Source organism: Felis catus, chromosome D2, assembly GCF_018350175.1.
Source record: "Felis catus isolate Fca126 chromosome D2, F.catus_Fca126_mat1.0, whole genome shotgun sequence".
Classification (NCBI taxonomy): domain Eukaryota; kingdom Metazoa; phylum Chordata; class Mammalia; order Carnivora; family Felidae; genus Felis; species Felis catus.
The window spans coordinates 24,894,033-24,918,577 of NC_058378.1; the positions used below are offsets into that span (position 1 = coordinate 24,894,033).

The 24,545-nt window shown below is 35.5% G+C and overlaps 1 protein-coding gene across 8 annotated transcripts in view; it reads right to left on the bottom strand.

Moving 5' to 3' along the window:
- Positions 1–24,545, bottom strand: part of JMJD1C (jumonji domain containing 1C) — a 265,588-nt gene that overhangs the window by 63,833 nt on the left and 177,210 nt on the right. For all 8 annotated transcript variants that reach the window (XM_045040031.1, XM_045040030.1, XM_045040029.1 and 5 more), the window contains one exon: positions 22,679–22,792. In XM_045040031.1, the coding sequence (XP_044895966.1) occupies positions 22,679–22,792 (114 nt within the window). The remainder of the gene's footprint in view (positions 1–22,678; positions 22,793–24,545) is intronic.

The following is a 24,545-nucleotide window of genomic DNA, read 5'->3' on the forward strand; positions in this document are numbered from 1 at the left end:
CAACCCCAGACTTTAGCCTCTACTACCAAGCTGTAATCATCATGACAGCATGTACTGGCACAAAAACAGACACATAGACCAATGAATAGAATAGAGACTCCAGAACTGGGCCCACAAAAGTATGGCCAACTAATCTTTGACAAAGCAGGAAAGAGTATCCAATGGAAAAAAAGACAGTCTCTTTAACAAATGGTGCTGGGAGAACTGGACAGCAACATGCAGAAGAATGAAATTAGACCACTTCTTACACCATACACAAAAATAAACTCAAAATGGATGAAAGACCTAAATGTGAGACAGGAAACCATCAAAACCCTAGAGGAGAAAACAGGAAAAAACCTCTCTGACCTCAGCCGAAGCAATTTCTTACTTGACATATCTCCAAAGGCAAGGGAATTAAAAGTAAAAACGAACTATTTGGACTTCATCAAGATAAAAAGCTTCTGCACTGCAAAGGAAACAATCAACAAAACTAAAAGGCAACCAACAGAATGGGAAAAGATATTTGCAAATGACATACCGGACAAAGGGCTAGTATCCAAAATCTATGAACAACTCACCAAACTCCACACCCGAAAAACAAATAATCCAGTGAAGAAATGGGCAGAAGACATGATTAGACACTTTTCTAAAGAAGACAAGCAGATGGCCAACAGGCACGAGAAAAGATGTTCAACGTCACTCCTCATCAGGGAAATACAAATCAAAACTGCACTCAGATACCACCTCACGCCGGTCATGGTGGCTAAAATGAACAAATCAGACTATAGATGCTGGAGAGGATGTGGAGAAACAGGAACCCTCTTGCACTGTTGGTGGGAATGCAAACTGGTGCAGCCATTCTGGAAAACAGTGTGGAGGTTCCTCAAAAAATTAAAACTAGATCTACCCTATGACCCAGCAACAGCACTGCTAGGAATTTACCCAAGGGATACAGGAATGCTGATGCATAGGGGCACTTGTACCCCAATGTTTATAGCAGCACTTTCAACAATAGCCAAATGATGGAAAGAGCCTAAATGTCCATCAGCTGACAAATGAATAAAGAAAATGTAGTTTATATACACAAAGGAATACTACTTGGCAATCAGAAAGAATGAAATCTGGCCATTTGTAGCAACGTGGGTGGAACTGGAGAGTGTTATGCTAAGTGAAATAAGTCAGGCAGAGAAAAACAGATACCATATATTTTCACTCATATGTGGATCCTGAGAAACTCAACAGAAGACCAAGGGGGAGGAGAAGGAGGAAAAAAAAAAAAGTTACAGAGGGGGAAGGAGGCAAACCATAAGAGACTCTTAAACACTGAGAATAAACTGAGGGTTGATGGGGGGGTGAGGAAGAGGGGAAAGTGGGTGATGGGCATTGAGGAGGACACCTGTTGGGATGAGCACTGGGTGTTATATGGAAACCAACTGACAAATTTCATATAAAAAATAAAATAAATAGATATGTATCATGATAAAAGAAATTAATTTTATTTTTTAAATCAATGTTTTTATTTATTTTTGGGACAGAGAGAGACAGAGCATGAACGGGGGAGGGGCAGAGAGAGAGGGAGACACAGAATCTGAAACAGGCTCCAGGCTCCGAGCCATCAGCCCAGAGCCCGACGCGGGGCTCGAACTCATGGACCGCGAGATCGTGACCTGGCTGAAGTCGGACGCTTAACCGACTGCGCCATCCAGGCACCCCAAGAAATTAATTTTAAAATGCAAAAGAATGTCAACAATTTGTTCATATTAATAATTTCCTTTGTTATACATTAAGGTTCCAACTGAAGAAACTTAGTTTCAATAACAAATACAATACAATCTGATAGTTAAGGACAATGAGTACATTCCATAGAAACTTAGCTAGCTCAGACATTTTGTTGATATTGATATACTTGAAAATACTCTTTGCATTCTCTTAATCTCCCGATTAAGATAAAACTCCTTAGATAATTTTTTAAAATTAACTCAAAAACACTGCTATTTAAAATCTGTTACTGGGGCGCCTGGGTGGCTCAGCTGATAGAACATCTGACTTCAGCTCAGGTTATGATCTCATGGCTTGTGGGTTCAAGCCCCGTGTGCGGCTCTGCATTGTCAGTGTGGAGCCTACTTGGGATTCTCTCTCTCCCTCTCTCTCTGCCCCTCCCCTGCTTGTATTGCCTTTCAAAATAAATAAATAAATTTTAAAATAAAATAAAATATAATTTGTTTCTAAAATAGTTAAAGGCCTACAAAAAGAATGGGTTATTTTAAAAGCAATTCTATTAACAAGTCACTGATTATACCAAATAGGTTCAACTGAATGTCTTACAAAAGATATTTATAAAAATAAAAATCTTTAATTTTATAATACATTTTTGATAAATATTAAGTCATAAAATTTAAATTTCACTAAGCTAGAGTAAATCGTTTTTTTCCCTCAATAATTGAGAGGCTGTGGTACAAAAAGAAACACTTTACAATGCATTTGGTGAGTGTTCAGGGGGAAAAAACAAGAACACGTGCAAATAAATGACTTTTTAAATAAGGTAATTTAGACAGTACCCATGTAAAATAAAATATTTTATATTCATCGTAAAAAACTGGATGTGGCATTTCAGATCCTGTGCCAGAGAATTAAATGCCTATTTTAAGTATTTAGACAACATATCAATTTAAGAAAACCCATATAATGAAGAAAAAACTAAATTTCTTCAGTTCTCAATTATTCATAGAAAAATTACTTATTTTATGTACCCTGGGCCATACAAAGTTTATCTCTATATGGCCACTCCTGAAAAAAAGCACCTCTAATGATAGGTTTTGCAACTTAACTCAAATTTAAGCAAAATGAAGACAGTATGACACTCACAACTGTTACCTGTCAAAACATTACAAAATCAAAATTTAAAGACTCTGTGGACTGTTGGCATTACCAGTCTTCAATCATCCTAGCTGAGTAGCATCCTTAGGTTCAATATAACTTAACTATATGCAAATTAACTGTGTATGATTTATGGGACAAATCTATTTTCAACCTTTAAAAAATATCTATTTAAGTGTAAGCTTATTTATACTCATCAGTAAAATCAACAAAAACATTTTGTAACTGACAGAACTGATAGAAATGTTAATTTCATTTAAATGTAACAAAACCTTTGCTAGTCCAACATGCTCTCCATTTTACAGATGAGGAAACATACTCAAAGACTAGGTAATTTGCCCTTAATCACATGGCTGAAGGCAAATTCTGCAAGGGTCTGACTAACGCCAAAGCTCCTCCCGCTCAAACTTTTCCTAAACCATCTACTTGTAGAATCAAAATTTTGAATGCTCTCTGCTGGGTTTCCAGTAAATTTATTAGTAATATACTCACAAAAAGTGAAAGAAACCACAACAAACCAAATTATTTATTTTAAATACAGATCAGTTCAGGGGTGCCTGGGTGGCTTAGTTGGTTAAGCGTATGACTTCGGGCTCAGGTCATGATATCGTGGTTTGTGGGTTTGAACACCACACTGGGCTCTGTACTGACAGCTCAGAGTCTGGAGCCTGCTTCATGTTTTATTTCTCCCTCTCTCCCTCACACTGTCTGTCTGTCTCTCAAAAATAAATAAACAGTAAAAAAAAAAAAATAGGGACGCCTGGGCGGCTCAGTGGGGTAAGCGTCTGACTTCAGCTCAGGTCATGATCTCGCAGTCTGTGAGTTCAAGCCCCGCATCTGTGTTGACTGCTCAGAGCCTGGAGCCTGTTTCAGATTCTGTGTCTCCCTCTCTCTCTCTGCCCCTCCCCTGCTCACGCTCTGTCTCTCTCTGTCTCAAAAATAAATATTAAATATTTATTATTAAATATTTATAAAAATAAATATTAAAAAAATTAAAAAAAAAAGGATCAGTTCACAGGAATATGGTATTGTAAGATTTGGAATGGATATCATAAACAGCAAAATATAGAATATGATTTATCAGATATAATTAATTTATTAAACCATCAAAAAGGATTTTAGAATGGGACATACTATATTAACATACATGTCCTATTACATCAAATCATAAGAAAATGACTACATATCTTGCCTCATTTTGTTCAATTATATCAATGTTAAATAAAAAGCTAACTAAATTATTTTTATTATATTAATTAAAGGGTGTGCCTGGGTGGCTCAGTCGGTGGAGCATGTGACGTTAGATCTCAGGGTTATGGTCTCAAGCCCCACATTAGGTGTGGATTACTTAAACCTAAAATCTAAAAAAATAAACACCATTTGGGTTTCTCTGCTAATCTCCCAGCTGAAATCAAGCTTTCAAAGAAATATGCTCTTGCTTAAATTTTATGCAGACCTGGAATACTTCTGCATTTTTAACTACAACTTGCTAAGTGTCACTGGTGTAAAGTCTGCTCAGAATTACTACAGAGCAAAATCAGAACAATTAAACTTTTAAAACCACTTGAAGGAAAAGGTGTTTCCTTCTAAAGCCACATGTTAATATTCTTTGTGATACCTTTAATAATAGTTTTGAACTTTTTATGGCAGTTCAAAAGTTTGGAAGGCGATTTTTCTTTCAAGCTATTTATCAGCATGGTTTTAACACAGTTGAGTCATCATGAGTTCAACCTACTGAGTCACCTGCTTACAGCATCTGCCAACCACAATTTACTAACTGCAGCTTCCTCAAACTTACAACTGAACAAACTCAGTAAGGCCTAGGAACTGTTTAATGTTTTCCAAAGTAGCAACTGAAAATGCTAGTTCAGAACAGCCCCTGTTTAAAAAAAAATGAGACCAAAAAACCACCAACTTCCTTGCTCTGAATGAGTACTCCCCTATGGCAGTCTCACTCTACCTTGTATTCCCCCTTCCTGGTAGGAGAGGGAGTTCAACCTAAGGAGGACATAAAATTATATGCTGGCTTAATATTTTTAAATAAGTAGTATTCTACTAAAAATAATTCCTAGGTACCAATACTGAGCTGGAGTATATATACAATTGTGCCAATAACGATCCTGATTGTACATGGTGAACATTAACTTTAATAAAATATTTAAAAAGTATAAAATGAAAGTATAATTTCAAAATTAGTATCACACCACGTACTACTTGGGGCTGACTTTCACTATTTCCAATTTCCAGCATTTCCACTATGGAGATGATAAAAGTATGACCTTGGAGAACTAGTGTACTATACTTCTCTTCTCAGAAATCCAGTGCAAACTGGTAAAATCAACAAATCTTATACCTTAACAGACTTAGATCTGCCAAGTGACTTATCTTTTATCATATGACCCCTATTTAAATCTATCTGTTCTCTTCATTAGGATCTGGTAGAGTAAATGCAAATATATGAGAAATGTGTTAAGTTATTCAGAAAAAAGGAAGGAGTTAAAACTACAACTCTTAGGGATCATAACACAGAACATCTTAATTACCTAGTACTGCTAAGGAAGACAGTATGGCACCATGTACTTCACAATGATTAGCAATCATTGTTTTGCTATTCCTAAAAGGAGAAGTTTAGCTCATCTAAAAATCTAATCAGAAAAGGCAAGGGGGGCACTTGGGTGACTCAGTCGGTTGAATATCTGACTGCGGTTCAGGTCATGATCTCAGTTTGTGAGTTCGAGCCCCACATCAGGCTCTGTGCTGACAGCTCAGAGCCTGGAGCCTGCTTCAGACTCTGCCCCTCTCCCACTCTCTGTGTCTCTTTCTTTCAAAAATAAACAAAAACATTAAAAAAAAAAAGAAAAGAAAAAAGGGATGAGAACATAACAAAGTGTGTTAAACAATATGGTTTGTCTACAAAAAGGGAAGTTTTAAAAGGCACCTGAGAGAAATAAGAAAATTTATCAAAAATACTAATTCTGAAAGTATTTCTATAGTTCCTTCACTAAATAGCATACTAAATACAATTTAAGCTTTTCATCAGTATTCATGGTTATCACCATCATTGATTATTCTGACTGACTCACTCATAATTCTTAATTGATGTAAAGTGTTGTTCCCTCTCTATCAAAGCATTCCTAAAAAACAAAATTTGAGTTGTAACTATTTTTTAGTTTCTTTTGTACCCTCTTGTGCTCTCAGGTTCCCAATCTACTACCATCATCCCACGTTAAAAATTCTCCTTTTGGCTTCTCCTGTTCTGTGGTAGAGGAAATCAGATTAGACAGCTTGTTGGAATTAATGGTGGGACTAAGAGGCTCCCTATGAGCAAAATTTTTAGGAATAGATTTCATTCGGTAAGATTTTGAACACCAGGTGTCTATTAATTACTATGTGAAGAAACTGGCAACACATATAAGAGTTTAGGCCCTTGATGATTTTAACAAGTCTGTAGGAACAGGGACTAACACAATTCACTGCAATACAGATTAAACAGAATTTTACATATGCTACAGAGGAGAGACAAAGATAGTGGGGAAGAATCTAGCTAGGTGTATTGGGAAAGGTATCACAGAAGAGGAGATATTTGAGTTGGGACTTGAGAAAAGCATGGACACCTAGAACTTTGGAACTTTAAAAATTCAAGGACACCTGCCAGGCTCTGGGAGATCAGAAAAGGACTTTCAAAAAGAAGGAAATGTAGGTGCAGGCACATACAGATGACACAGTATGGCCTATGTGGAGACGTGTAAGTACACTGGTATGAACTGAGTGAGGACAGGGGATTAGGTGAGTAGGAAGACTAAGGATTAGGTGAGTAGGAGAGCTCTGTAATAGACTAGCAAGATGAGAATGAAAGCCTGACAATTAAGATGAGGATAGCATGGACACAGTGATGCTACGGCAGAATCAAAAATATTTGAAGGCCAATAAATAAGGGCAAATGCAGAACGTAAAACATTCCCAGGTGTCTTTTTAAGTGACAAAACAGGGTAGATATGTCATGCCATTTAGCCAGGATACAGAAGGACTGGAAAGAATGACAAAATCTGAGTGCTGAAACTTAGCACAGCAGAGAGTAGAATAAATGGGTTTTACCTGCTCAATGACATCTAGAGACGACAATTTATTTATTTATAAATAAGTCTTATTTATAAATAATTATTTTAATATTAACATTAAATACAATTGATTTAATAAAAATTATTTTATATATATGCATCATGATAGTCTATCATTCCTGATGTTGAGAACTTGTAACAATTTAGAATGTCAACTGTGAATTAGAATCAACTATATATATAAAACTTTCTTGTTTATATATGTATACGCATTTAGGGATGAAAATAATATGATATATGGAATTTGCTTTAAAATAATACATAAGAAAAAAATAACAAATAAAATAATACATGAGGAGGTGCCTGGCTTGCTCGGTCAATAGAGCGTGACTCTTGATCTCAGGGTTGTTAAGTTTGAGCCCCATGTTGAATGTAAAGATTAGTTAAAAAAAATAAAATCTTATTTATTTATTTATTTATTTGTTTATTTATTTATTTATTTAATGACTGCGTGAGTGAGAGAGGGAGGGAGGGAGGGAAGAGAGAATCTTAAGCAGGCTCCATACTCAGCACGGAGCCAAATGTGGGCTGGATCCCATGAGCCTGGCTGGGATCATGACCTGAGCCGAAATTGAGAGTCAGACACTTAACAGACTGAGGCACTCAGGCATGCCCCAAAATAAAATCTTTAAAAAAAAAAAAATACTCTCTCTCTGCCCCTCTCCCGTTCATGCTCTGTCTCTCTCTGTCTCAAAAATAAATAAAACGTTAAAAAAAAAAAAAAAACGGGGCGCCTGGGTGGCTCAGTCGGTTAGGTGTCCGACTTCAGCTCAGGTCACGATCTCGCGGTCTGTGAGTTCGAGCCCCGCGTCGGGCTCTGGGCTGATGGCTCAGGGCCTGGAGCCTGTTTCAGATTCTGTGTCTCCCTCTCTCTCTGCCCCTCCCCCATTCATGCTCTCTGTCTCTCTCTGTCTCAAAAATAAATAAAACGTTAAAAAAAAATTAAAAAAAAATACATGAGGAACAGTAAGAGGAAACAATTTTGGCCATTTATTGGTAATTGTTAAAAGTGGATGACAGGTACATGGGAATTCATTTTACTCTTCTATGTCTGTATGTTTTAAATTATCTGAGAAAAAAGTTTTATCATATCACACTTCTGCTAAATACCCTCCAAAAGCTTCCACTTCAGTTTTAATAAGAACAAAAACCAAAGTATAATAGCCTAAAAAACCCTACTTAATCTATCTTTCTTATTTCATTTCCTACTCATCTCTATATAGTTGCCTTCTTGTTATTCTATGAATGCTTTCATTTTAGAATCCTTCTATTTTTCTGTTCCAGCTAATACTTCCTATCAGGTTTTATTTTCCTCTATAGCACTTACAGTCTCCTAATACACTAAAATAGTTACTTTGCTTGCTATTTCTTCTCACTACAAGGTAAGCTATATGAAAGCAGGAAAATTTTTTTGTTTTGCTCATGGTTGTACTTTAACTATCAGAAATAGTGCCTGGGACACAGCAGGTGCCCAATAAATATTTGTAAAACTGAATCAGTTATAGAAAAGGGGAACACATTTCTGATAGGAGAAAAACAGAGGTAAGGCAAGGTGCAAAAACAGGTTTGAGGGCAGGAAGTTAAGGGGGTTCCTGCTTGTAACCTACATTTCCACTGTGCTGCAGGAGAAAGGTCTTCTATTAAGAGAAAAGGAGGAAGCTAAGTAGAACAGTGATAATTTAAAATAACTACTTTAGGAAATGCAAACTCAAGGAACATAGAAAAGGATGCCAACTGGTACCAAAGGATCAGCTGAGATCAGACACAATACAATGACACCAAAATACATGGGGGTATTTTTCTCCTGCTTAAGTCTTAGAGCTTTTAAGCATTTGGGGCAAGGCTTTCCAATAGGATTTTCTGTAATAATGGAAATGTTATATATTTGTATTGTCCCACATATGGCTATTTGAGTACTTGAAAAGTGGCTGGTCTAACAGACAAAATTTTAAGTTTACTTTTACTTAATTTAAATTTAAATAGTCACATGTGACTAGTGGCTATCAATAATGGGTAGTGCATTTTTAGGGTGTAAAAATGAAGAAAATAAATGGTAGAGGACTATTCTAGGATCAGAAATTAAAAGGCAGATGTGGCAGAAAGACAAAGGCATAAGGGAGTTAAAGTGTTGGTAAGAATGGGTAAAATAATATACCACAGAAATATCTTGGCTGGAAAAAAATGAAAAGAAAACTCGAAGGGGCGCCTGGGTGACTTAGTTAAGCGTTGGACTCTTGATTTCGGTTCAGGTCATGGTATCCCAAAGTCATGGGATCGAGTCATGTGTTGGAGCCTACCTGGGATTCTCTTTCTCCCTCTCTTTCTGCCCCTTCCCTGCTCGTGCTCTCTCAAAATAAATTAGATATTAAAAAAAGAAAAGAAAAGAAAGGAAAACTGGGAAAATACAGGAAATTCTCCAAATATACGACCCATTGGTAAAGTTGTAAAGTCTGAATGAGATTTATTTTGTCTGCTTAGGGTTTTTAGAAGTTGCTACTTCTTCCCCCCCAATTTTTTTTAAAGTTTATTTATTTGTCAGAGAGGGAGAGAGACAGAGTGCGAGCAGGGGAAGGGGCAGAGAGAGAGGGAGACACAGAATCTGAAGCAGGCTCCAGGTTCTGAGCTGTCAGCACAGAGCCCAATGCAGGACTTGAACTCACAAACCACGAGATCATGACCTGAGCCATGAGCCAAAGTAGGCACTTATCCAACTCCGCCACAGAGGTGCCCCAAAAAGTTACTTCTTCTAATGAGTCTCTTGAAAGTACACATATCATGAACTGAGATTTACCCAACCAGACCTATTTATTTTTGAACTTCTAGCATATTTATTCTCTTTATCCCCAATTCTATAGGGCATAATGTACTTCCATATACACTATCTCATAGACAATGGCAACACTATCATGAGGCAGGTATTACATATCTAATTTCATATATGAAAAATAAATTTTTAAGCGGCTGCATGCTTTGCCCAACATTTCATAATTAGAAGCAGAGTTGGGATCTGAGTCCAAATTCGCCTGTTGTTCTACCAAATTCTGATACTTTAATAGATGTAAATTTTTTCTTCCACACCAAAGGGCCAAAATTCCCTAATAAGATACATTTTAGATATGTGTATATATGCAAACGACTACATTGTAATCTTAAAAACAAAATTTCAAAACTTTGGCAGCTTATTATTTAATTGATGTATGCTGATTTTCCCTCTTTATTTTTAAATTTGATTCACTGTAAACTATTACTGGCACTAGGGGTGCCTGGGTGGCTCAGTCAGTTAAGCCTCTGACTTCAGCTCAGGGCATGATCTAACAGTTCATGAGTTCAAGTCCTGCATTGGGCTCTCTGCTATCAGCACAGAGCCCACTTGGAATCTTGTGTCCCTCTCCTTCTGCCCTTCTGTCTCTGTCTCTGTCTCTCTCTCAAAATATATATATATATTGGCACTAAATCAGATACAGTAATGTCCATGGAGTTTAGGGGCAAAAGGCAGAGTTACCCAAGTTGTACCATGATTGACATCGAATTCATAAAAAATTCTGGTACAAATATGTATACATATGCCTATGTGTTGAATAAGACAGAATGGGAAAGAGGAAGTGATCAAGACCAATAAAAACAAACCAGTAGTACTGTCTGCTCCTTTACAGCACTGGTAGTGAACATCATTAATTAACTACACCCTTGGCCAGAGCAGAGTCTCATAATCCTTCATAACACAAACAACATGCTATTTAGATGATACCAACTAATGCCAAGTTTGCTCGACTGACATAATGTGTATGCAATAAACATTAAGAAAAATTCTCAACAATGAACTTTGTTAAGTATTGGAAGGAATCATTAATATGTGATAGAACTTAATTCCTTGAAAACAGAAGCGGATGTGGGAAAAACAAGATTAAAAAACTATCCTTCCGAGGTGCTCTAGGTATTGTGTTTTTAAAGTCTACATACTGGATAATGCCTTAAAGACCTATAAGTTTGAGGTCTATTACATACATGAGGAGGCTTACCTATTCAGATTTTTTATTCACCCCTTTATACAGAATTTTTCTATTTCCAGACATGGCTATTCCATGAATGGCAGTGGGGAGAGGAATTATTAATTGGTAATAATATCATGTTATTCCCTTGTAGGGTACCTGACACACAGGCAAAGAACATCTAGGAAAACATTGGATTTTTAAGATCTGTTACTATAGGTATCCCTATTTAAGTGCAAATCTGATGGAAAAACAGGACCCATTTATGATTAATAACCTCTATCAAATGACTAGGTATAAAGATCTCAAGACAATGTGAGTGATATAAGAATTTGATCTAGAATGAAAATGGGTTGGTAGGGGAACCACTGATAGCCATGAGAAAACATCACACTGTTGAGACTCAAGAAGCAAAACTATGGTAACATTCAGAAAGGAATGACAGAGGGTGCCTGGGTGGCTCAGTCGGTTAAGCGTCCGACTTCAGCTCAGGTCATGATCTCACGGCTCGTGAGTTTAGCCCCACGTCAGGCTCTGTGCTGACAGCTCAGAGCCCAGGGCCCGCTTCAGATTGTGTTTCCTTCTCTCTACCCCGCCTCTGCTCGTGCTCTGTCTTTCAAAAATAAATAAACATAAAAAAAAAAAATGGATACTCTTAAAAAAAAAAAAAAGAAAGGACTGACAGATACTTTCTTCTCACATTTTAGGGTGTTGGCAGTGGCTGGTAGTCCACTGTCTGCAGACCACTTCTAAGCTGATTTAAGACTGTTTTGAAGGTTTCTAACCTTTCCAGTTTTCTTAATCTACATCCTAATAGCTTGAAATAAAGAGGAAAGGATGTGTGAGGAAGGTTTTTTTTCTATTAGCATAACAGAGATGCTAAAGACACTTAACTGTACCAAAGCCAAAGATGCCTACCATCCTACAATTCATTACAAAGCAAAGAATCAAGCATCAGTAATACCTGTGACAGTTAATATTGTGTGTTACTTTGGCTAGGCTATGATGCCACAGTCTACATGTTGCTGTGAAGGTATTTTTCAGATGTGATTAACGTTTCAATCGGTAGAATTTGAGTTAAGCATATTGCCCTCCATAATACGTGTCGGCCCAATCCAATCAGTTGAAAGCCTTGTAAGAAAGCAAGAAGGAGGTTTTTTAAAGAGGAAAGAATTCTGCCTCCATACTGCCTTTAGATTCAAAATCAATCTTGCCAGAATTTCCAGACTGCTGGCCTGCCCTGTAGATTTCAGACTTGCCAGCCCCCACAATTACATGAATCAATTCCTTAGAACTCCTCCCTCTACTTCCTTTCTCTCTACACGTTTGGGGTGTGTGCACGTACGTACACACACACACACACACACACACACACACACACACACACACTCTATTGGTTTTGTTTTGCTAGAGAATCCTAATACAGTACTCTATTGAGAAATACTATTAGCTTTACATATCTCTTTATCATCTTCTAAACCCTTGCCTTCTGAAAAAAATAAATAAAATAAAACCAAGAAAAAGAAACAGGCAAAACTCTGGTATTACTGCATCAGTTGATTCCACAGCACAGACACTATGAATATGCCTCAATTTTAGAACCTTCAGCATGTAGCTATAATTATGTCTCTCCCCCTGACTTGAAAGAGAACAAAGTATTTTATCTGTCTTAAATTCCTAGTACTAGCCAAGTGACTGGCAAACAGCAATAAATGAATGACTATATCTTAAGACTGATTAGGTGTGTCAGAAAATTTCACCAGTTCAGCAGAATAATATACTTTAATTATAATTTATATTTAGGGTTAAACAATCACTTGGACAAATTAAGCAGTTGTAGAAAAGTGAAAAAAAGTGGTACCTCAAGTAATCAACAGTGTGTACCTCAAGTTATCAACAGTGTGAGGACAGACATATAGACTAAGGAAATAGAACAGAGAGCCCAGAAATAAAATTTTAGAATCAATGGTCAACTGATTTTCAACAAGGGTGCCAAGACCGTCCATTGGGAAAAAGACCATTCTTTTCAGTAAATGGTTCTGGGAAACTTAGATATCCACATGCAAAAGAACTAAGTTGGACATTTACCTTATGTCCTATAAAAAAATTAATTAAGAAGGAGTCAAAGACCTAAATGTAACAACTAAAACCTCAAAATTCTTAGGAGAAATTTGTTATGATGTTAGAGTTGGTAAACATTTCTTGGATAGAATAGTAAAAGTACAGGCAACAGGAAAAAAATAGGCAAGTTGGGCTTCATCAAAATTAAAAACTTTGTACATCAAAAAACACTTTTGAGAGAGAAAAGACAACACAAGAATGGGAGAAAATGTTTGCAAACAATCCATATCTGATAAGGGACTGATAAAATTCCTGGCCTCAACAACAAACCAACAACTCAATTCAAAAAATAGGCAAAGAACTTCACACCCACTAGGATAGCTATTAAGAGGGCCACGTGGGTGGTTCAGTCTTTAAGAATCTGACTCCAGCTGAGGTCATGACCTCCCAGTTCAGGAGTTCGAGTCCCACATCAGGGTACTGTTAGTGCAGAGCCTGCTTGGGATTCTCTGTTTCCGCCTCTCTCTCAAAATAAATAAATATACTTTAAAAAATTAAAAAAATAAAAAGTAATCTCTACACCAAAGATGGGGCTCAAAATCACAACCCCAAGATCAAGAGTCACATGCTGTAATCACTGAGCCAGGCAGGTGCCCCAAGGACTCTATTACTTTCCAATTTTAATCTTGAGTAAATCTAGGACTTCAGGACACCTGTATGCACAAGAGAGAAAACTGAGCAGCTGAGAAAATAGGGAGAGTGCAAAATATCTTGAATAGCTGTTTGGATTCTCTATCTATGGAAGAAGTGAGTCTGAAAATGATGCACAGATCTGGAGTACAGCTAGATGCCAGTGTTTGAAAAGTCTAGGGAAATTGTGCAGAGAATAAAATTAAGAAAAAATTTAATCTTGTATTTAGGAAGGATGTCAACTCTAAGAAAAATAACAAAGTGACAAACAATGATGCTAGCTACTGTGTGAACCGAGATGCCAAGTCACAACTTCCTTAAACCTCACTTTCTTTGCCTATAAAAATTGCTATCATATATTCTCTCCCTTCCTCATAATCCTTCCACCTTCCCCTTTCAGACTTTCATTCTCCTACACTCTATCTCTACTTTTACAAAGAAACACAAATATTAGTTCTAAAAGGTCTTGGGGGTGGGGGGCAGGTGGGCAAATTGACAATGACACACACAAGTCACATGGAAACTACTATTATGAGAAGCAAAACCTATGAGTAAGCAGAAGAAACCTGTCTGCAGAAAGGACACTGAGGAAGAGGGGAAGAAGGAATATGTGACTTGAGTTCCTGACTTTCTAGTTCCTAATTCCATTCCAAATAAGGTTCAGCTGTACTTTCCTGCTACAGATATCCATGACACTGCCTGTTGTATCTTTTTAACACCCCCACCCCCTTTTTATTTGAGCTAGTTTAAGTGGGATTCTACTTTGCCACCTATGCATTTGTTAAGTTAGGCTTCTCACAGACTTGTTATGAATTAAATAAATTAATATATGTACCCTGAAAACATTACACACAATTAAGATAATACAATGTTTTCCTCATAAAGATAACATAAGGACTTACAAAAATAATGCACATGGAAACATTTTGCAAATTTTTGAACTTTACAAATGTAAAATATTAACACACTAAAATAAAATTTTGAGATTTTAAAATAATATGGCTATGCCTTAGTAAGAATTTGCAACTGGGTAAAAGGAATAAATAATATCAACCTATTTTGACTGGCAGAAAGAAACTAGAAAATCTTTCTCAATGGTAACTAGTGACGGCTTAGGATCCTTTGAATCTGGTGTCTAGAAGCATAATTTTACATACTTTAAATTCATAACAGCAGTCACAAAAAAATTACAAAGAGACTGGCAGATTTTTCAGCATATGATCATAGCAGATTTGGGACCAAGAGAGAACTATTGCAGACTGTGACTTATAAATGTTTTTAATCTGAATATTGCAGAACAGCTCATACTTGCGCCAAATTTCAGTCAAAATAACATGTTCCTGGACTCCATGGATACATTTTCAACACACCAAGTTTTGCAACCAATTTTCACAAATGAAGAACTCCCTTTTTAATGGCAGCAGAAATGCATTTAGATAAGTCAACATACCTGATTTGTGGGACTTTAAGAAGCATATTTTATAACTACTTTTGGTGATATAAAAATCAGGTAGGTGGGACATAAAAGTACTTTTAAACAGAATGTAGTGAAAAACTACTGAATATTAAAATATTATGTACCAACTTTAAATTTTAAAAAAGCCTACTTAAATGAGGAAGTTCAGTGGACTGTTTTAGCTACTGGTTCCCCTTTTCTTGTAGTCCATCCTACTTTCTAGGCTTCAGCTTGGCTCCACTATTGCAAGCTGTCACTTTTGCCTAGAAATGGAATAAAGCCAAGTACTACACAATAGCAGCTTCCTGCTTTGGCCTCGTCTTCTAGACCACCCCCAGGCCAATGCCTGCCCACAGATGCTGATCCTACCACGCCAAAAATCCACCAACAGTCAGTTCACAGCTAGGGCTATGATCCTGTATTTTTTTTTTTTTTTTACACTCTTGGCAGAATATATATTCCACAATCTCACAGTTCTCGTTTTCACTGACTTTATGGCAACAAAGCACCTCTAAATTTCAATGAAATGTTAATATGAATGCAAAGGGAGTGAAAAGGGAGATGCATAAAAAAAACTCAGGGACTAATTGAGAATGTGCTCAACTTCTTTCTGTCGAAATATAAATCAGAAACAGATATAGAAAAATATAGGCTAAAAGTTCTCTCAATAAGTACCATTAATACACACAATTCTGTTATTCTAATCCTGTATAATTTTGATTTGCATCTGGCACTGTCTGACTCATTAGTTTTCTCTTTTGAGATAAACCTGGAGTTAAGTCGAATGTCTCCTACCCCTGAAACTAAAATAATGAGTCAGCGATAAACTTGTTTAGGTTAATGTTGGTCAGAAATGGTTGTTTTTTCACCTTGAGCAAGTTCACAGAACTGTTAGTGTTGAGAAGGGACTTCAAAGGTCATATAGTCCAACAACTTATTCAATGCTTAGAGGGCTTCCAAAACATAGTACTGTGTCCACATGGCTTCTCACCAGAGCCAAATAAAGAAAAACAATTCTGTAACTTCCTGAATAACACTTATGCTTTTTGAGATAAAAATAACTATCAGCAGCAAATGGAGCTTAAGACTTTCCCTGTGGGGGGAAAAAAAAGGTAAGAGAGTTTTTTGGAGGGTAGTATCACACGAGGGTTCTGTATCTTTTCTAAAACCATTTTCTTAAAATAATACTTTAAGAAGTCACCATAGAATCTTATCTAAAAGGTGTGGGGGGGCATAGAGAAGAAACACTACTACAAAGATATGTTGTTACAAGCTGACCATGGCTTGTACAGACAGCTAACAAGTTTATCTACAATCAGATGTAGAAAGAAACGGTAAGAGATCCAGAGACAACAAATAAGACAGATTGTTAAAAGAGGTGCAGATGGTGGAAGACAAATATCCGATGGTTATGTATCATAGGAAGAGAAAGGAGTTTCAAATATCTAGATACCATCTATAAAGAGAAATAAAGAACATGTCTAAATAGGTACCTTCTCCTGAGCAATTTGTATGTAGTAATAACTCCTAAATATGTCATTTCATTTAATCTTTCTAACAACTGAGGTAGAGAACAGCTTTATCTTATACATGAAGAAACCATTTATTTAGAATGCTTTAGACTTTCCCAATGTCACATAGCTAGCAAATGGCAAAGCTAGGATTTGAAACCATGTCTGTATGAACTGACTTCAAGACTCTTTCTTAACCATTATGCTATACTGACTGTCTAGGACAAAAGACTCTAAATGAAGACCCAATCAATTAGCTGCTTCTGATGTGTATAATAACCAGATGCCACTGTTAATGTAGAAAATTTTGTTACTCTCTTGCTTCAAAGCTTCCAATGATTCATTTGGCCTACAAGATAAAATTCACTAATAACTGTACTTAACAACCCTTTTCCTCTTTTATCTGACCCCACAATACTTATTAATGTAGTGTGAGGTCTACTATTCAAAGTCAAATGCTCTTCTCCAGCTGGACTGATCCTCTACAGTCTTCTGCATCTACCTCCTTTCCTTACTGATGGATCATGCTATCCATCCTGCCAAATGTCTGGCCTTACTGTCCTTACTTTTCACTTCCATCTCCCTTCAAATGAATCCCACTCAAATTCTACTTCCTTCATGAGACTTTAACCATTTCAAGCTCTACTGATTTCTCTTTTCTTCGTTTTCCTAGTCTTTACTATGTATTTTTGGCTCCTTAAATCCAGTCTATTTTTAATATATAAGTTCTTGCTGTGAATTATAAACACCTTGAAAAAAAGTACTAGGACTTAGTATATCAATTTTTTAAACCATTAAGCACCTAGCAGGATGCTGTGCACAGGGAAACCACAGAATTTAAATAACTGTTAAATGAATGAAGTCAGCTGGGATGTTTCCAAGATCAGACATCAAAAAATTTTAAGGGTAAGTCAAAGGGAAGTAGAGTCTAAGCATAAAATTTCCATTTAAAGACTCCTTTCTGGGGAAGTATCAAGTGAGTCAATAGTCAGTGGAACACAAAATAAAGAGTTTTAGCCTCTCTCTCTGCTCTGGGCTGGTTTCTCCCTCTCTCAACTACATTGTAGATGCTCTCATTCTTGGGGGCCGGGTGCGTATGTGTGTGTTCCACTCCCATATTCTAAAAGGCATGCTTCCAGTGTTTCTTACAAATTTCTATAAAATATATCTCTTAATAGAAAGTTCAGTTATGAAAAAACCTAATTTCTTTCTTTAAAACAGTAACAACAACAACAATAGTTTGTTGGGCAGTATCTGGAAGTCCATTTATTTTTTTTTCTTTTAGTTAATTAAATTAATGGGAAGCAGTAATTTGATACCAGGAAGAGAACAAATCGGAGAGGAATTCTGGGAAAGAAACATTTATATAACTATGCTAATAAATCCTGTACCCGGCAAAAATTCCATTTCCTCTATAGGGATGTTAGTCTTAAAATGATAGACCTACACTATAAATTGAAGTGAGGGTAAAGAAAAGTTTAAAAAATATTTTTTTTCTCTACCCACCAAAGTAATACTAACATGAAGTTCTGTTTACTTCCTTCTGTAAACTATTAGTACCACCACAGTACCCTGGGGAATAAATATGCTCATGAAATGAACTACTACCAACAAGATTTTCAAAATTTTGTCAGTAGCTCATTTATGTCAAGTGTTTAATTCAACAAAATATAACACCTAGCTAGTAACAACTAAACCAGCAGTTAATTGTTCACCTTAGCTGACTGAGGACTAAATTTTACCTCACTAATATCTCATCTTGGTTGTAAAGCAGTTCCAAAGTCCATAGGACAATAACAAAAGTTTATAAGGAAAAAATACAGGTCTCTGCTACAATCCACTCTCAAACTACTGGTAATTTATCCTAGGCAATCATTTGAGCTATTTTTAGTAAACCAGATGTGTTGGGCAACAGCTACCTTAGGGATATTCTGAAACCAGAGCCAATAAATTTGTATCATCAATGATGTAAAACTTATGGGTCAAAATGGACTCAAGCAGGGATAACAACCTTTTCACTGAGCAATACAGAAATGACAGATACACAGATGATGTGACACAGTCCAGACACATTCATTAACTAAGTATTTTAAGACTCTTCTCTGTTCAAGTCTTTAAGCAATTTTTAGTCCAGGTACTAAGAAAATACTGAGGTTTGCTCCACCTGTTCCCTTTTTCTTCAACCAGCAATTCACAGCACAGTAGTACTATATCTAATATTTAGTAAAGCAATTCAATGTGCACATTCTATGATGACAGAAACTGCAGCATTAACAGTCCTATCCCTAAACTTTTATCACTTTATTATGACCCAGAACTTCAAAAAGGATCTTTCCTTCAGGTCTGTGATGAATCTACCTTATAGTAGGAAAAATACCTCATTACTACAATGAATTTTAATACACAAGAAGACAAACATAGGGTATAAAGTTGAACAAGCACATTCTGCTTCAAATCTCTAATAGTTTTAAAGCAGTGCCCTTGGTATTATCCCCTTTATTACATTTAAAAACAAAGAGAATTGAGATCCCTAGAAAATACTGGACTAACAAGCCAGACCAACCCAGATTTGTTGAGATGAGTCATGTACAATTTTCAGGTAAGAAATAATCTCTTCTATATCCTCTATGAAGCAACCAACCTGAAAACTGCAGGTGTGTGCATGGCCAGAAGCCAAAATTCTGAACAAGATGATTTCAAAATCATGCTAAGAGTTCAATGTTCATATTTCATTATCAAACTTTTTTCAATGAACTTGATAAAAAACTTCAAATTTTAATGTTTTTTAAAATTTTCTGTAATCACCCTCCAAAGAAAAGCAACCATACCACACAAAAATAATAGCAATTAATGAAACAAAAACAAAACCCCAAACTATGAAAGGCATCTTTCAGAATCAATAATTTGATTTTCCTCCTTCTTCCCTGCCAGTTGAAAGACAGAGTAGAATGTGCAGAGTTCCCTCCTACTTCCTCTCTTTTCCCTTCCCCCTCTACTTCAAAGAAAGTTAACTGCAGCCAGGCATGATCAGGAAATCTGAAAGGAGGAAGCAGAAACTCATTTGTGTGCATAAGGAAGGAAAAAAAAACAGAATTAACAATACCATGCTGCTACAGTGACCTAATTAATATGCATAGATTATATTATTTAGAAGATATTGGTTTGGTTTTTCTCCTCATTCAAGTTTCTTTCCAAAAGAGTGAAAACTACAACAGTGATTGTACCCCAATTCCCCAACTACATGCCACCTAAAAAAGTGACCAGATCAACTTTAATACGCGGCATGTGATACTCAATGCACTGAAATCAGAGGTTAAGTGTAGGATTCAAACCAGTGACCTAAAAGTGAAATGATCTATATTCATCTTGGTTTCCTAACCACTACACCTTAAACAATGTTACTTTCCTGATATATCAAAAAATACGGCTGTACAACTATATAAAGGAAATTAAAGGGAGCATACTACTACAGAATAAAATGCTGAGAATGCAAGGAGAAAGATGGTAGGTGGGAATTCCCACTATGAAAACATTTGTGAGAATTTTTAGAACAAAAGTTATGTGTACTCATCACTCCATACACAAAGGCCATTTCTAAGGAAGGTTTTCCTCCATCACACTTAATAAGTCTATAAAGGGTAACTAACATCTAGATTCAGAAGAAATTGCCTCATGCAATTTAAAGAAATGAGAAAAAAATAAGGAGAACATTTAAAAAACGTGTTCAATTTTCCCCCAAACTCCCTTTGACTTATATAAGGTTACCCTAAAGTTAAGATATGTCAAGACACTATTTACAAAATCTATGCCAGTAACAGCTGCCATGTTTAAGATGCCAAGGAATTTAATGTACTGTTTGGACAAGTGGTTAGAGAAAAGCATTCTGGGATAAAGCCACTCTAATTACATGAACTCTAAAATTGTTTCCTTTATTGTGAATGTAGCTAGCTATATTTCACAAACTCATCTAAATAAATAAATTTGAAAAACTAGACTGAGCCATCTTAGGTATGTGGAGTACATTTTCATTCAAAATGTTACAATAGGTGTCTATCATTTACATATTAGAGAAAATATCCTTACATATTTTTTAACCAGATTTAATAAGACACTAAATCTATTAAAATACACATAAAATAGCTCTATTATAGATCATCTATTACGTTTAAAACTCCTAAGAAATTCTAAAATTAAGGTATGCTGGATCCCTGAATCAAGTGCTGTTAGTATAAGTCCTTCTGATTTTTTAAAACTGAGAACTCAGATTTGTGAAAGACAAATGGTTAAAAGGTCAAGAGAAATCACTTCACCTTTAGAAGACACAGTATTCTTCTAGGTTAGAGATCAACTGGCCTATACCAGCAGAGCAATATAAACAGCTTACTAACAAAGACAATCATACAGTTCACCAAATCAAATAAGACTTTAGCTCTTGTGCTTTGTTTTTTAAATAAAATTATGTAATTAATCAGAATCTAAAAGCTTAACATGTAAAAAACAAAAAGTCACCCCAAAACCCCTATAAAATGTTAGCACATTCTTTCAATGATTATAATTTTAATAAACATGTTGTGGAGTTTTAGGCCACCTGGCAAAAGAGTTTATTTTTAAAAGTAATTTCTACATAATGATTTCACTTCTCTAAATCAAATCCAAGCTGAAACTTCCAAAGTGCTGCTAATCAGCAACCACAAAATTAAAACATTAAGGGCTGGAAGGTTCCTTTGATTTTACTAGACTCATCCAGTCTAATTCCCACTAAAAGACTGTTAGAAATGAAATTATAATAAGGCCTAGAGTTAAGCTAAATGGCATTCACACAATTATAAACAAAACAAAATAAAACCCAAGGGAAAAGCTCAACACCTCCAATATTATACCGGAACTTGCTGTGAATTTTTAGCTATAAATACTGTAAACAAAGAACAAAAAAGCTAACAGTACAAAATCTAGGTCATTTAATGAAATAAGAAAAATAATGTGAAAGGACAAAGAATATCTTTGTAGACTTCAAAATAACATCTAACTCAGGAACTATCACCCCATTCTGGTAGATCTAACAGAAGATGCACATAACTACTCTAATTCCCTAAGTATTATAACTCCACACACAACAAATCACTGCTCATTAACTCAGCTCTTGTTCTTTCCATGGAAACGATGCCTCTATATTTTATTTTCGGAAAACAGTAACTATTCTGAAATGAAATAGGAGTACTGACTTTCAGCTCCATTAAAAAAAAAAGTCAAGCTAGTTCACTCATCCTTTCTTTCAATGCAATTATATTATTTTAATCACTTAAGTAAAAAATGCATGAAAGAGATTTAATTCAATCTGAAATCCAAATATATAAAGAAAACAAACTTCTGTTCATTTTTACTTATACCTTAAGAAACTAACCGACAACTTCACTAGAAATTTTAAAACTCACTTAGTCTATTTTTGATAGGAGTTTCTTCACATGATTTCTATCTTAAGGTCTACTAGAAAATATTTTTCCAATTAAATGTATTTGTATTCAGACTGTAACTGGGAACTAAAATTTAGAAAATGAACAATTAATGACAGTCTAATGGAAACTTCTCACTTAAAAAGAAAAAGAACTACTATTACTATATGCATAAACATTAATCTCATTTAATTACATTAATTGACCCAATTCTTAATCTTTAGAGCTTGGAGAAAAGGTAATTTATACTAATATCTAACCAGTTATTTTCTAACAATGAACATTATTTATAATGGTAGGGACTTAATTTTGCTCACTTGTGTATTCCCAGCGACAGAATGCTTCCTGGCTCATAGTAAGTTCTCGGTATATAAATCTGTTGACTGGATAAATTAACCATTTATCCTATAATTAAAATTTATTGAAAGCACTGGGTTTCTTGCACACTACATGTTAGTTCGAACTGACTATTTAAAAGAATATCTACATTACCAGTGAAGTTTAAAGATTAGCTAACTTTTAAAAGCAACCTAAAATTTCTTACCTGGTAGGGTTGAAAGGCACTATCTTCAGTTAAAAAATCCAGTTGTTTATCTACAAGGAATTCTACCGCAGTGATTGAACTGGGTATACTTTTTTCAACCAGGGGTTTGAAAGTCTGGTAAAAGAAAAAAAATTTATAATGGTTATTTTCTCGGTTTTATATTCAAATACGAAGGGTATATATGAATACAATGTATAAATGTCATTATTATAATGGTTTTAGGATACCAATTAACATTAGTTTTTATATTATAATCTAAATGCTTTTATCCATACAATATTTTGTATTTGAAAGGAATGAAGTAGATGTGGAGGTTGTTTATTTTAAAAATCAAATATACATGGTGTATAAAAATTTCTAAGATAAAAAAAGAAATTGCTTCTGAAACAATAAACTTGGTAGGAGAGCATTCTACTCCAACTCTCTTTTAAAAAAGTATTAAGCATTAATCTTTATAAAAACAGAGCAGGTATAGTTTATAGTTATTTTTTTCCTAGCTCATTCACATCAAGGATTTTAAATGATCAGGATGCATCTGGTCTTTTAACTCCACCCCGTGTACTACCCACCCCCGCCCCTGCCCCTGCCCCAAGCACAAATAAAAATCCAGCTGCTTCAGTGAGAGCAGCGTGGGGGAAGGGAAGCAGGAAAAGAGGGAGGTAAGAAGTATTACACAAAATCCACCTCTCAGTCCAGACTCTACTACTTTAAAAATCAAACGAAGGCACAAACAAACCAAAAATAGAGGATCCATGGTAATTTGATTATTTTAAAGAACACTGGCTCATCTTTTACATAAAGGAGTTTTTACCTATATCTTGGGGTAGGGTGGGAGTGAGGGAGGCGGAAGAGGAAGGAAGGAAACAAACGCACTATGTATGCATTTTTTTAATTACTGTCACACTTTCGAAGCAGAAGCAGCTTGAATAAAAACCCAAGTGTCATATCCTCGGTACTTTTCTAAAAACTTAACATATAATGGCTTTACTATTATAAAAGAATCAAAGTTTGGAAAATGGAATTAACCAACTTACCTATAGAACATGGAGAAATCTTTCTTGTTACAAGCCAACTTTGGTTTGGATGCAAACCAAAGCTTTTGGCACAGACAGTAAAAATGCCCAGGAGATTCAAAGCCATTGTGTTTCCCCTTCTCTTATTAGGTCTTAAAGAAATCTAACATCCTGCTAATCACAACTAATATGCACACTGGGGAAAAAGTTTTCAAGATCTTTAGTTCAGAGTGGCTCTTAAGGAGTTAATTTCTGTATTTAAGAAATTCCTTTTAAAGCTTTCGATTTGATTCATTGAGGAGTCTGTAACTGTTAAACACATGGGGGAAAAATAAGCATTTTAAAGAAAACTTAATTTCTACACGATACCATGAACTTAGAAATAATATCTTCCTTCCAAAATTAAAATAACATGAAAAAAATCCTCTTACATTCCCACTTATTTTCAGTATTTATAATTAGAAAATCGAACCATAGTAATAAGTTCTTTCCTCCCCAGTCAGTCCTAAGGCTAACCTTTTAAGTACTACATATGTATCAGGAGTATTCTTATCTGGGTTGAGAAATTACATTTCAAAACAGACATTCTCCCATTATTTAGCTATCTCCTGCTACTGTTGCCATCTAGCAAGTTTCCATTTACCAAGACTAAATTCCTAAGATTTCATAAAATCCTATTATTTTACCTAACAAGTGACTAAAGTTTTGTAAGCAATCCAAGAGCATTTATCTTATTTAGACTTTAAAATGCCTACCACTATGTGATTGACATGAAATACGTAATATTTTTCATATTGTATTTGGTTTAGTTTTTAGTAAACTAGAAAACATTGGCACCTTTTCAAGACTTGATT